A 15,770-nucleotide genomic window follows, 5' to 3' on the forward strand; every position below is an offset into this window, starting at 1 on the left:
GACTTCATTCTTATAAGACATTAGATAAAATAGTCGTTTACGTTAAATTAAAATAACTTATTAGCCTTATTGAGCTAGATTGTAATCCTAGTATTGTGGCGCACCTAGATTTTTAAGCATTAAATAAATAAATCATTCTAACATATTTCCACGTCAAAGCAAACAGAGCTCTTAAACCGTGACGTCATATAATTGTTCTGACCACAAATGACGTCACACGCAATGAAGTCTCGTCCAGACGAGCTCTGTGAAGTTTTCGCGGAGATATCGAAATAATTTTTACTGTTGTTACCAAGTAATAATAGTATTTACCATGAACAGTGAATAAGCAAAAGGAACTAACCTGTAATACAAAAGGAATTTATCATTGGAGTCTGTCTCATAGCATTCTCCCTTCATCTGTATATGGGTTTTGTTGATTGTGATTAGACCCGGATTCCCGGACTGGAACCAGCTACCCGTCCAGCCCTCTGGAAACGTGCAGCCGCCACCTGGAAACGAAACATATACGATTAAGTCCAAATACACCGATTGTGTAAAGTTTTAAGCTTAACAATTCCTTACACGTGAACTTATTCGTTGAGTAAGATGATTTTAAGCACACCCGATATTAAGATGTTGCTGCAGCATATGTAATTGTTCTTGTAACTTAAAACTGACGGTAACAATGATTGGAGATCGTGTAGAGAGATATAGCAGGACGTATAGAAAGATTCTTCAATAATTGCGTAATGCTTACTGGTGGTAGGACCTCTTGTGAGTCCGCACGGGTAGGTACAACCACCCTGCCTATTTTTGCAGTGAAGCAGTAATGCGTTTCGGTTTGAAGGGTGGAGCAGCCGTTGTAACTATACTGAAACCTTATAGCTTAAATCTCAAGGTGGGTGGCGTATTTACGTTGTAGATGTCTATGTGCTCTAGTAACCACTTAACACCAGGTGGGCTGTGAGCTCGTGCACCCATCTAACCATTAAAAAAGAAATGCTCTATACACGCTTTATCTTTGTCACCCAGGCATCTTACACTGACGGATAGATCTACCTATTCAAATATATTCCCGGTTGTCTTTCACGGTGAAGGAATGACATCGTGTAATAAAAATCAAATCCGTATAAATTATAATTAATAACCACAATCAACCGTGAAACCGTCATACGATCTTGTTTGAAATTTCGAAAAGGTTATACACAATCAGAACGGTTTTTGCTGAAGTTAGGTGGAAGAACCGAATTGCTTGTCGTACCTACGAACTAGTCATTGGAGAAGCGAAATATCAAAGAAAGATGCATAGACGAATTTAAACTAACAAATTGGCCGAACCGCAAGAAATATAAGCAGTAACTAAGTCGCGCCCCCCTGTGGTGGTGGCTTGGGGACCGGCGAGGGGCAATTATGACGACGACGTGTAATCTACTCTACATACCGGTCATCGCTTGCGACGAAGGGCTCGGCGAAGAAATTAACCCACAGACACAGCCCACTGAGTTTCTCGCCAGATCTTCTCAGTGGGTCCGTTTCCGTTCCTATGGTAGATTCTGCGAAGCACGGCTCTTGCTAGGGTTCGTGTTAGCAACATCGTCATGTCTGAGCCCCGTGAGCTCACCTACTAGCCCGGTGACGCTGATGTGGCCTCTCTAGACCATCAGCTTAGGCAGGGAAAAAACTGCTCTACACGTGCCATGCGAACGGGTAACCGGGGGTGGACAGCAAATCACGCTCCGAACATAGAGATGCATTACGCGTTAATCAAAATCTCATTTTTAATTTCTGCCCCAAACGCAGATTATTGGGCGCTTTTCTTGCTATACCGAAAACAAGCGGTATCAAATCTAGGATCTAGCAGCAGACCTTATCTCATGATTCACAGCCTTCCGATTACTCCACTTCGTCTGGTATTCAGTCCATGCGAAATGAGACTATAGCCATTTCCGCGTAAGATCCTTTACGTTTTCTCCATCGTAAAACACGTATAAACCTGGTAGTGAAGAACTCGTAAAGATGACGTTAAAACCGTGCTATTGTATAAGTTTATTGTGGTTTTATATCGTGCACATCCGCGTCCATTGTACATATGTCGGACAGGAAAGCTGGATGCAAGAAATAAAATTGCGTGGACGCAAGGCTTTTCATGGGATTTTTAAATCCGATTAACTTGAAAATCTGCACACGTGTCGGGAGGAAATGAAAATACATTTCGTTACTTTTAACCTTTTTTATGATTGAAGGATTACTGGTAGCCAGGAGGGGTGGATTAGCTAATAGCTGCCCGAGCGCCTTCGAAGCGAAGGAGACCTAATACTCAAGAGCAGCTGCTTCGCGAATGAATCTACTAACGGATCGGAATCGCGACCCGCTGAGAAGATTCGGCGAGGAACTCAGCGGCCTGATGCATGGGTTAGGTTGCACGTCGATCTCTTTGTCAAGTTCGACGAGTGCCGTTACCGAGTTACTTTGACCCTAACACCCTGAACAGTATTAAAATATTATATGTTTTTAATATTTTGGTGGTAGGACCTCTTTTGAGTCCGCACGGGTAGGTACCACCACACCGCCTATTTCTGCCGTGAGTTTCGGCTTGAAGGGTGGGGCAACCGTTGTAACTATACTGAGACCTTAGAACTTCATCTCAAAGCGGGTGGCGCATTTACGCTGTAAATGTCTATGGGCTCCAGTAACCACTGAACACCAGGTGGGCTGTTTTCCATTTCCTTTCCGCTTTTAGATTATTATTGAGTTCGATGCATTTTGCTTAAAGAAAAAAAATCTAATACCATTCTATAGCATCACATAATTGCAGAGAACTAAGAAGCCATAAAATAGGGTTTAAAACAAAGGACCTAGGCAATAATTGTGAACCTAATGTAGTTTTACATTTCGCGCTGTTCGTTCTCATTGACAGCTGTTATGAATTCAATGAGTCGTGGTGTTTGGTCCAAAAATCTATAAATATATAAATCGTAATGTGTATGTATGTTTGTTGCCTATAGGCCACGTAACGGCTGGACGAATTTCGATGAAATTATCAGGAAATCTTCGAGCCACCCTCTAGACCGGTGTTTCCCAACGTGAGGCCCACGCCCCACAAGGGGGCATTCTAATAATTAAGGGGGGGCCATCGCACTAAATTAATATATAAAATCTACATTCAAATTATTTTGAATTTGAATTTCAGTTTTTTATTATATGTTTTGAAATATTGCTTACTGTGTTTTGATAGCAATTTCATAGTGATTTCTTCCTAAAATCTATCATTTATGTTTCTTTAAGTAAACAAATCAATTTTTTTATGTTAAAGATGATGGATGAGGGGCATAAAAATTTTTGAAACGTTACAGTGGGGCATGGCACAAAAAACGTTGGGAAACACTGCTCTAGACCAATATGTAATAATACATATACATGTATGTCTTTATTTAACATTCACGAGGGTGTAATGTTTTCCTTTTGCGCATTCGTAGTCATTTTCCTTTGGGAATGGTTCATTTTAATATCCTACTTATTGGTTACCATCGGAAGCAGGACACTCAGACTGAATTGCTCGTAAGTAGTAACTATGGTTACGCCTACCATTTTGGATAAAGTATTTGAGGACACTTTATAGGAAAAATTGTAAAAGGATTCATCTTTCTAACTTCCTTCTCATTTTCCACTAATTATGCTCGTTTATTGCTTAGCTCGTGATGCGTTAGCTTGAGACAAATTATCTTCCTAACTAGAGCGTTCTTCAAATCCAAGCCTCAACGTTGCTAAAAACATCGCGATTTCCGCTTCAACTAAATAAGGTAATATAAAAGTTATAACAAAGATTAAAATCAAATATAAAGAAAATTTGTAAAAGGATTCATCTTTCTATCTTCCCCCTCATGTTCCACTAATCGCTCGAAATGCGCCAGCTTGAGACACATTACTTTCCTAACTAGAGCCTCTTTCAAATCCAAGCCTCAATGTTGCTAAAAACGATTCCGGCTTCAATTGAATAAGGTAATATCAAAACCATATACTTGTAAAAACGCTAGTCGCTTATGAATCGCTCCACATCCAACATGTTGAGCATTACTCAGTATTACGTGCGGGCTCGCATTGTTTTAGTGTAGCCAGGTGTTCGCGTGATCGCTACCAACCGCTAAGACCTTCATTCAGGTCCAGCCGGGCTCGAATAAAAGGAGTTACTCAATGCGGCCGCGTTTTATTACGACCGAAGTGCGGTAGGTACACCCATTGAACAAAATTAACGGTTGACTTCACCGAAATCTCAGAAGCGCATTCTGCTGTAGACGCGTCCATGTTTATTCACGCGTGACCAAAGAAGTAATTTGGGTTAAGTATTCACCGTAAGCGGCTCCGTCGAGTTTCCGCTAGATGTGATGGAGCTACGTCATTATCGGCGATAGTAAGAACGTAACAGGCATTCAAAAACAGGGCAAGTTCAAGACTTCTTCTACTACATGGCCTTATGTTGGGTCACCGATTTTTCATTCGTGATATCTGTATCGACATCCATCTCTGGCATATCCATACAGTCCATCCAAGTCTTAAGACGCCCGCTCTTCAAATTACCAGAAAATTTTAAAAGACCACAAGCCGGTCTCTGTGCTACAAAAGACATGGTCGCCAACTTATTAGTCACAGTATTTTAGAAACTACGGTCCTTTTCTGATAACCTTATAATCTTTATTTACTATTGAGCCCTGTTCTCAGAAGCTTATGCTATTGTAATGATAATATTTCTATGCTTTGCAGCTCTGAATAATCGATGCTATCAGCAGGAGACATTAGAATTCTGCTGCGTTAGTAGCAGAATTCTCCTTACCTTATACGCTTTAAATCAAGTTATAAAGGAAGTGAGATTTTTCAAAACGCCCAAGCAACATCGAATATCCATCCGTTCATTTTAATCAGAGATCTATACAATTTTCGCAAAACGAAAACGTAAATAAACCAATGTTATTAAAGTGACAATTTAATTAAATTTATTAAAATTCCGGTCCGATGACTGATGTTCGTATAGAAATAACAGAACGATGTTATTCGCGAAAGCAGTGAAGATAAGACAAATCGTTGTGAATACAATTATTCATCAGAGCGTGGATATTAAAATCAACAATGTATTGAGGCTACAGGTGCTTTTGTGGCGGAGGTCCGTAAGAACCTCGATTGAGGTCAAGCGAACCGGCTGGTCTGGGAAAATGGGATAAGAGGAGTAGTTTGTCTTTAAATCTATTAGCGTCCGAACATTTCCAGGGCGAATGTCTTGTTGCTTCCAAAGTTGAATGCTGTTGAAATGACCCTACTTATTTCAGAAATCAATGCTTCGCGTTCCCAGCGAGGGTCTTTACTTATGTGAATTCTTAGTTGACTAGCTATTAGCCGCGGTATCGCGCTTTATCCTGGAGAAGTGTCAGCGTGGTTTCCCGTGGGAATGACATTTTTTTGGAATATTAAACAGCCTATGTCACACACCTGACCTAACTACTGTTACGTTAAAAATATCATGTCAATCCGTGGCTTCGTTTCAACGTGAAAGATGCATGACAAACAAACGCATTTTCATATTTAGAATCTTCGTTGACTTCAAGATGGTCGATTAACTTGAAAAATTGCTGGCGCATCAAGGTCGATGCTTTATGATCGATCATTATAACTTCAATGTTTGAGAGTTTAGATTTGAGATTGTTTTTATTTTTTATTTTTTAAATATTATTCGTATCTTTATTAATACACGTATTATTATTATGTTATTATTTATCCATTTTGAATTTTGCCTTAACTTAATTACGTTTTTAATAATTCATCATCTATTACATGAAAACAGCTCTAGATATAGGAATTGTACAAAAATTTACATTGTCCATTTTGATATATTTTATTGTACGGTTATTAACACTATCTGATCCTTCACAGCTCTGAAACTGTCTATTGTATTTTGGCAAAATAGGTGACGTTTGTCGTCAACGTCTCATGAAACCTAATATGGGGGATTTCATTATGAAATTTACTGCTTATCGGACCAACGCATCAAATTCAAGACAAGGCTTTTTGGGATCAGCTTAATGCTAATCCTATAGTACTGTTACGCGCTGTGATTCGGAATAAATAAATGTTCCACCAAAGTACAACTAAAAACTGTATTCAACAATTAGAACACTTAAAACACTTCACTACACATTAAAATTCTCAATTTGCTTCTTCCGCTTCGCTTCAGGTGATCCGTTCGCTGTTTCGCTTCGGGTAGTTCCGATTACTGAATGCCATCTCTGCAACGCTTTTATAACCGATACCACATCCCTAGAATTATCGAGAATATTCCACACATCTCTAGTATTATTTTCCGTTTTCTGACAATAGATGGCGTTGTACTTCTCAAGCGTTCCAGGTGCTACTAGATCCTTCGATATTTGTTCGACTATTCGGCGTTACTCTTACCGGCGTAACAGTACTCCGGGAACATTACCAGGAAAGACGGAGGAAATTTGAAAGAACTAGAGATTTTTGTCAAAGTGGAAGGCAACAGACCGCGAGAGTGCAGTCCAATCAATGCGCTGATCTGGCCAGGTCCACACCACCATCGGTTCTCTCGTCTACGATGCTCTCAGACTAGCCGATATCTCGATTGCATAACCGCTGTCCCGCCCTTCAAATAACACGCTATTGCTTCACGACAAACATGGTTCTCTTGGTGATAATTATCGGTAGGCAGCGGCTTGGCTCTGCCCCTGGCATTGCTGAAGTCCATGGGTGACGGTAACCACTTACCATCAGGTGGGCCGTATGCTCGTCAGCTACAAGGGCAATAAAAAAAAACCCGTGCGGACTCCTCGCGCTACCAGATGCGATGACAGTCCGCTTTGAGGCCTTACATTTTCCAATTACAAACTACAATCTTTTTCGAAATTCGGTTAATTAGTTATTAAATTACTAAGTACAATACGAGTATACCTGTCGCCGGAGCATTCTTAATCTCATTTCTGTAATTAGCAGAGGGGACGAGTTCATGCCAAAGAGACGAAGTCATTTTAAAGACCTGTTTTCCGTATTTAAATCGCTTAAGCTAAATGTCGTAAAAATTCAAGGAATCTGACTTACTGCTCAGCGGTAAGTGGCTACTGTTGACAGAGAAAGTGACGCCACGCCAGTGATACATAAATATAAGCCTAGACTCATTTCATGCTTTTATGAAACTGTCATGTCGGTTTTGTCGATCTATACGAGTAGGTGCCACATTCTTGTCTAGATTAGCTGGGCAGGGATGCGTTTAGTAAGGAGGGGTGGGTGGCGGGGGGCAATTGTCGAAAGTTGGATATCGTACTGGTACTTATTTCGATCCTATTATGAAACTATAGTATTTTTTTATTGCTTAGATAGGTGGACGAGCTCACAGTCCACTTGGTGTTAAGTAGCCACATCGACATCTACAACGTAAATGCGCCACCCACCTTGAGATAATAGTTCTAAGGTCCCAGTATAGTTACAACCGCTGCCCCACCCTTCAAACCGAAGCGCATTGCTGCTTCAAGGCAGAAATAGGCAGGGTGGTGGTACCTACCCGTACGGACTCACAAGAGGTCCTACCACCAGCAAAAACATTTGGGTTCAAACATTTGGACATTTGAGTCCATACGAGTAGGTACCACATTCCTGTTTAGATCAGCTGTGCAGGGATGCGTTTAATAGGAAGGGACAAATCGAGAGTTGAATCTCGTGTGTCAAGATGTTTACTAGTAGTTTGACGATGTGCATTATACAAGAATCATCCACGGCTGTGTCTAGTTAAAGAACAGCTCTAAGAAGCCAGTGTGAAGAAGGACATGTCATAGTGCCAAGAAAATGAACATTCTGTTATACACAATATACCAGAATAATTATTATAATTCAATGACAACGTCCTAATAGAATACGGACCATCGGTAAAGGAGTGCCTTAATCATATTACTTAGTTGCCTTTGTTATTGGACGTGTTTATGTTATATGGAAGCACGCAGGTTGAATTATGTTGTATCTCTCAGGTCCCCGACTGATGGCGGCTGCCGGGTCGCTGAGTCGGCTGTTGCCGAACGTCGGGGGGCCTGACTTGGTGGTGCGCCGCCTCTACACGGGGGTGGTGCGGTCGATGGCACTGTACGGGGCTCCCGTGTGGTGCCACGCCCTGACCCGCGACAACGTTGCGGCGTTGCGACGTCCGCAGCGCGCGATTGCGGTCAGGGCGGTTCGTGGATACCGCACCGTCTCGTTTGAGGCGGCGTGCGTGCTAGCTGGGACGCCTCCCTGGGACCTGGAAGCGGAGGCGCTCGCTGCGGATTACGCGTGGCGATGCGATCTCCGCTCCAGGGGGGAGCCGCGTCCCGGCGCGGCGGAAGTTCGAGCGCGGAAGCTTCAATCTCGGCGTGCCGTGCTCGAGGCGTGGTCTCGCCGCCTGGCGGACCCCGCCTACGGGCGACGGACCGTCGAGGCGATCCGCCCGGTCCTCTCGGAATGGGTGAATCGCGACCGAGGACGTCTCACCTTCCGAGCGACACAGGTGCTCACGGGACACGGCTGTTTCGGTCGCTACCTGCACCTCGTCGCCCGGAGGGAGCCGACGCCGAAGTGCCACCACTGCAGTGGCTGCAACGAGGACACGGTGGAGCACACGCTCGCGTACTGCACCGCTTTCGCGGAGCAGCGCCGCGTCCTCGTTGCAAAAATAGGACCGGACTTGTCGCTTCCGACCGTCGTGGCTACGATGCTCGGCAGCGACGAGTCCTGGCAGGCGATGCTCGACTTCTGCGAGTCCACCATCTCGCAGAAGGAGGCGGCGGAACGGGAGAGGGAGAGCTCTTCTTCCCTCTCGGCGCCGTGCCGCCGCCGTCGAGCCGGGGTTCGGAGGAGGGCGTTTGTCCAGCTCCAGCCCCTATGAGGAGGCAGTCTCCTCCCGGTGATGGTCACGGGGCGACCTAAGGGGGTTGAGGCTGCGCCGCACGCTACCGTCACTCTAGCGCGCTGGCACCAGGAGGACGGGACGGCGCGTCGGCGGCTGCGGACTGCGATGCGGTCCGCATTTTCGTCGTCGCTGTCGTCGCCGAACATACTGTTGAAGAGCAACCCGGTCGGCGGTGTATCGCGTTCCGACCCGGCAGGCTGGTTCTGGCCCAGCGGGGTATCCCGGAACACCAGCGGCACCGCCCGGGCGGCCTGGTAGGGCCGCCGTACCGCGGAGACCGACGTCGTTGGTCGTCGACTATCGCCTCGACGACCCGTCGGTCGGGCGTCCTCGGGGTGGCGCCGCGTGTCTGGTTGTAGTGTTGACCGCGGGAACCCCCCTACTCTGAACGGGTTCTGACCCCGGACGGAGATCGGACGTCGGGTGTAAGAGTGCAGGGGAGTCGTTTAGTGGGTGGGCCCTAAAATCCTTGGGCCCGCGATCTGCTCTCAACACCTGCAGATCGTTGAGTCTCACATACCCCGCGCGCCCCCTAGGCGCGGGGACCTCGTAGGAGGTTCGGCCCCCGGCCCGGAAAAAAAAAAAAAAAAAAAATGTTGTATCTCTCGGAGCCTTCAAGGGTATCGCCATGTTTTCGTCTGAATTTGATTAAAATTCTTGAAATATCTCGAAACTAATTCGACGGAATTGGAGAGACGATATTGGCTTTGCTAAATAATCATCTTTTTAGGATAGCATTGAATGTTTAAATTAATTTGTTGATAGCTCCTTACTACATTAACCCGTCCCCGTCTAAACACGCCGAGGAAATTGTATGATCGAGTTTCATTCTCTGAATGCCTAATGAACTTCGCTCATTTACGTATGTCCCTCTCGCTCTGTTATATATTTAAACAAACAGGCGGGACAGAGACAAAAGCCTGTTAGTTAGCCAGAGGGCGTTACGTACGAACGAATATGAAAGCTTGGATTTTACTCGCAGACAACAAATGTTTTATTGAAATTATTACTAAAGCGAAAATTATTAAGTGCAAAATCGTGCTAGCGGAGTTTATGTTTTATTTTACTTTAGCATTTTTATTTTTGGTTTATTTCTATTCACCTATACGCTGTGAAAATTTCCAAGTTCCAGTTCCAGTTCCAAAAGTTCCAAAAGTTCCAGTGAAAATTTATCTATTCGTTTGTCTTCACAGACAATCTTTGTTTACTCTGATAGATTTTTGGTTTTTTGGCGTCCTAGATCCCACTCCGTCTCTTTCTGTTGATGTCAGCGACTAGGGACTAATCACAGCAGCATTCTCCAGTATAAATCAATCGACATTCACTGGTAGTAAATTGTATTGTAAGCCACAGTTGTAGGAAATTCAATTCTGTCGATTTCCACCACGTAAGCAGTCTGCGAAAGATGAGACACCCGTTATGCGGCATAATTGAGATTTCGACCTCATGTCTCAAGGCCGGGGGGAGGGGTCGTATTCACGTTGTTGTGTCTACGTGCTCCAGTTGCCACTTGATCGTGGACCATCGAGACATCTCAACAAACAAAAAGTCCTTGTCGATTACGAGGAGCGAACTAACCCATAGATACAGCCCACTGAGTTTCTCGCCGGATCTTTTCAGTGGGTCACGATTCCGAACTGGTGCTAGATTCAGCGAAGAACTGCTTTTGTTCAAATCAAATCAAATCAAATCAAAAATTTTTTATTCAACATAAATGAAAGTACATACTTGTTGAACGTCAAAAGAACTACCGCCAATTCACAAGAACTAGCCTCCGTCCTGAGAAGAATTGGCAAGAAACTCAGCGGGCATGTTTTTTTTTTTTTTTAATAAATTATTATTTATTAATTTTTTAATATTACATTATTTTTTTTAAATATGAGTTTTTTACAATGAGTATTATAACGTAACAATTACTACAATATTGATTAAGGCTAGTGTTAACAAATTCACTCAGGTTGAGCCCGTGAGCTCACCTAGACGTCCGGGTGTAGTTGGAATAGCCTTTTTTTATTCCTACCTATTCTAGTAACCTCTAGGGGTTATTCTAGATTCGCCGCAGTAGGTGAGCTCACGAGTCAAACCTGATGACGTTGCTAACACTGACCCTAGCAAGAGCCGTGCTTCGCTGAATCTACCACCGGTTCGGAAACGCGACCGACTGAGAAGATCCGGCGAGAAACTCAGTGGGCTGTGTCTGTTGGGTTAATTTACTCGCCTAGCTCTTCGGATTCGACGAGAACGATGACCGGTGGAATAGCCCTTAGGCTACTGGCGAATAGGTAGGGATAAAAATACCATGATACTATTATACAGTGTTCAAACTTTGTCTTGATAACAGTTATATGTATGTACATAACAATCCCGTTATCATAATAATCAGTTTAGAATTTTATTAATTTAATACGTTACTGACACCACGATTCGAACTTTCATAATTAAGCGGCCGCAACAAAACCAGCGTTAATTGATCAGGTAAACAGTGTTTCTGTTCGGGATGCATGGACGTAACATAAATTAAAAACGCCGCGTGGATTATGTTTGGCGTTTCACACGTTTTATTGGTCGATCTTTAAATTTCGAAGCGTGCAGAGGGGAATGTCTCGTGAATGGGAGAGTGAGTGGCCATAGAAGCTCATGGACGTCAGCAGCGTCATGCGATTCGCTACCTTGTGTTAGAAGTAAATAAGAAATATAATTTTAACGAGATTTAAATCAATAAGCATTCGTATATTACAAATAAGTATTTAAAATGCTCATTTAAGTGCGAAACATGCCTGATTGTGATAAATATATTAATAATATTTTACGTCGATGACCGTCCGCCGCCATTTTGTTCTGTTTGACGTAAACAAACCGCGTAATGGCGGGCACGAGATGCCGCGAAAACGATGAGTGCTTTGTTTTTAAACGAATCGAAAATTGGCTTTTTTGGTCATTAAAATCATATTAATTGACCGCATCCGATAATGGTGTTTTTGTGATCAGTATAACACGTACATAAAATGTGTGTTTTCATTTTCTTATATATGTATTTTGGTGGAGAAAATCCATTATGGAAGTTTGCGGTCGTGGCCTATTCGTCACATGTGTGTTTGACTCTTAATCAAAATTCTTAACACGTGCGACGATGTTTTCAGATTTACTGGAACTGAAATGTACATTCTCGAGTGTGTCTACGAGCGCTCAATTGCTTCATATTAGAAACTTGCTAGCAATATATTCCCTAGCCACATAGAGTAACAGTTTTTAACATCAATAGCCCCTTCTGCAAGTACTTACAAATACTCATTAGGGAAATCAAAGGGGAAAAGCTTTTGCTGGATATCACTGAGTGTGTACTGGTAAATACGGCCAACGTTGGTCAAATGGAATCTCACAATTGTTTCGCGCCAAACGCTATTGCGGCAAAACCCTGCATCAGCCAGTTTTTGTGACCCATTTGACCAATATCGCCACTCACGATCGGCACAGAGCTCGTCCACGCCATCTGGACCTTTCGTCCACAATGCATTTAGTCAAGTCTTTATTTTTTTCCTACTTATGCTGATAGCCTTGAGAGGCTATTTCAGCTTCTCATTGACGTGTAGGTGAGCTCACGGGGCTCAAACCAGGAGTGTTGCTAATACTGGCCCTAGCAAGAGCAGTGCTTCGCCGAATCTATCACTGGATCGGAAAAGCCACCCACTGAGAAAATCCGGCGAGAAACTCAGTGGTCTGTGTCTATGGGTTAACCCGTCGCTTGCGATGAAGGGCTAACTCATCGAGCCCTTCATCGCAAACGACGGGTTCGACGAGGACGGTGACCGGGGCTTATGGTAACTAAAAGCACCGTTAATGGATCGGGAGGATTCGTAATGACGTGTTTAAGGCGACGTCGACTGTTTACCATTCGGTCTACAGGATCGTGTATGCAAGTCTTTATTGCGTAACACCGTATGCCTCTGGAACGAGTTCCCCTCTGCGAACCCAGAGCGCCACATGTCCTCCTTCAAACGAGTTTTGTGTTTGTTGTACGCGAGATCTAATTTACCAATTGAAAACGTCAAGTACAATTGTGAAATTGTTGCTTACGATTTATACGAGAGCCCTCGAGAACAGGAAGCCTTTGTAAATTGATATGACGTTTTATTGACGATTATATAGTACACCCCAACCAACTATTTATTGATTTGCCTTAGAAATAGGCAGGAAATGAGTGAATTGGTGATTACAAATATAGCTTTTTTTTGTACGACATTTACATTGTTCAAAACTGAACTGTTATAATGATGATTTACTGGTGATAGGACCTCTTGTGAGTCCGCGCGGGTGGGTACAACCACCCTGCCTATTTCTGCCGTGAAGCAATAATGCGTTTCGGTTTGAAGGGTAGGGCAGCTGTTGTAACTATACTGAGACCTTAGAACTTATATCTCAAGGTGGGTGGATGGCCCCAGTGACCAGATATTTGAAATATACGAAAGTAATTTTTCAGACATACTGCATAACACATTCCGGATAGGATCAAACTCTGGTCTGGTGTTTGTGGTATAACAAAAGGGACTAGATTCCGACATAGCTGAATTCTCATGTTAAGTACAAAAAAAATACTAATAGTTAAAAAGATAAACTAAAAAACACACTGTTATAGAAAATCCAGCTATATTTTTTATAGAAAATAGAAAATAAATTTAATGTAAAAATGGCATATTTTTTTTTTCTTTTTTTTTAATTAGCATTATGTACAAAAAAATATTCATTAATATACTTTCAATGCTAAGTGAAAAAAAGAAGGCGCTCAAATGAATTTATTGCTTTGACTGTCGAAAGTAAATAACAGATCAATCTGTTTAAAATATTGAATTGTCATCGGTCCTTGATAAGTATGCCAAATTTCCAGTTAATTCGACGTTTTGAAGAGGAATCAAAATCATGTCCAAAGATTCACTTATATACTAACATACGTATGAAGCTAATAAAAGCGTATTAGAATGGCAAGTTCTTTTGATTATACGACGTCAATGGTAAAAGCTTTTTTACTGCTGTAAACGGTGGGAGGAGGATACGGCTGGGCCAATCTTGAAATATGCGGTCCGAGTCTTAATTGTATTATATCAGCTGGGAGTTCTTCAGGGGGAAACGGCAGGATTGTGGTGCCTATCCGAGCAAACTCACAACGCGCGCTAGATACCGCTAATTACGCAAATTATGTGGACTAGAGGTCCCGCAGTAGTCGAAATTCGACTATAATTAACTGGAATTGTAAGTTTGTACACTATTATGATTGTATTTTATACTTCTATAATCACAAATTTCGCCAAGACTACACTATAAAAAATATTAACGACAAACAATATTTAATCTATTCTCAATTTGACAACAGACGTCAAGAACAAAAGTTTGACAATAAATAGTAGGCATGCGTGTGTGCGTCAAATACATGGTGTGTAGTGTGTGTAATATTTTCTTTATTGATTTAATGTATCTTCTATGCATTATTTAAAAAAAATATTAGCATTGTGCACTTCTTCTCTATATTCCCCATAAGTGTGGAAAATTTCATACTCCTCCGTCCGCGCAATTTACGTGAAAAGGAATACAAAGTTTTTGCTTCACGTATTAATATATAGATTTCATTTTTATAATAACAATATTTGTTTTTATACTTTATTGTACACAAATTTAATACAATACAATAATTGCGAACAGTTATAAAATGGCGAGCTTAACTCAACAATTGAGTTATCTAGCAGCTAACCGTTCTTAAAGAGGGAGAGCTTTACATAAGTGGGTAGAAGAGTACTATCTAATCAATTTACTTATTGATTTGTCATGGAAGTTATTAATGAACCTGAGTTACGTACATCCATTTTTCGTTCCGAACTAGTTTCACCTGTGTAACGCCACGTCAATTTGTTACATAAAGAACGCTCCTAAATCTAAAAGCGATTACTATTAACAGAACGTTTGACAATCCCTCCCTTCCACAATATTAGTATTCAAAGTGGGTAGAAAGAAATAAATCCGAGTACTACATAATATAAAATTAATACAGACGTAATTGTTTTGAGGGCTCGCCCACCTGCTTCGGTTTTACTGCGGACGACACATTTTGATACTTTAATTACGACTATTATTATTTTAGTTAAACAGTAGTTTTTAATATGTAGAAAAAAATAATTATCGCATAGACGTTTGTGCCTCATATAAGATTCTTCGATATATTTTTTTTTAAATATAATGCAAACATAATTGAATCAGTTCTCGACCTACCTGACTCACCAATAACAATATGATTGTCGTCACCCACTTTAAGATATAAGGTTCAAGTATCGAACTTACTGTAGATTATAGGCTGTCCCACTCTTCAAAACAGAATGCAAAAGTAGTTCGCGACAGAAATAGGCAAGATGGCGGTACCTGTGTAAGCTTAATACGACCTACCACTTACATTATACTAATTTATACATTTTGCTTATTTAAATATCACAACACAGTATATCAGAGGAAGTGTGAAAGTAGCTTTTTTTTTATAGCTCAGATGAGCGGAGGAGCTCACAGCTCACCTGGTATTAAGTGGTTACTGGAACCCATAGACATCTACGACGTAAATGTGCCACCCACCTTAAGATATAAGTTTTAAGCTCTCCAGTATAGTTACAACGGCTGCCCCACCCTTCAAACCGAAACGCATTACTGCTTCACGGCAGAAATAGGCAGGGTAGTGGTACCTTACGGACTCACAAGAGGTCCTACCACCAGTAAAGTCCAGACAGTAGCTCCGGTAATTAACAAATTAAAGAGCTGACGGTTAGCGTGGTATGGACATGTGGTGCGTAGAGAGAAGATGCATGTGACTAGGAGATGTATG

At 42.1% G+C, this 15,770-nt stretch overlaps 1 protein-coding gene across 1 annotated transcript in view; it reads right to left on the minus strand.

Moving 5' to 3' along the window:
* LOC101741223 (uncharacterized) overlaps positions 1 to 15,770 on the minus strand; it is a 152,218-nt gene that overhangs the window by 17,020 nt on the left and 119,428 nt on the right. Inside the window, exon 3 of the mRNA XM_038019503.2 lies at positions 344 to 491. Within this exon, the coding sequence (XP_037875431.1) occupies positions 344 to 491 (148 nt within the window). The remainder of the gene's footprint in view (positions 1 to 343; positions 492 to 15,770) is intronic.

Source organism: Bombyx mori, chromosome 23, assembly GCF_030269925.1.
Source record: "Bombyx mori chromosome 23, ASM3026992v2".
NCBI lineage: Eukaryota > Metazoa > Arthropoda > Insecta > Lepidoptera > Bombycidae > Bombyx > Bombyx mori.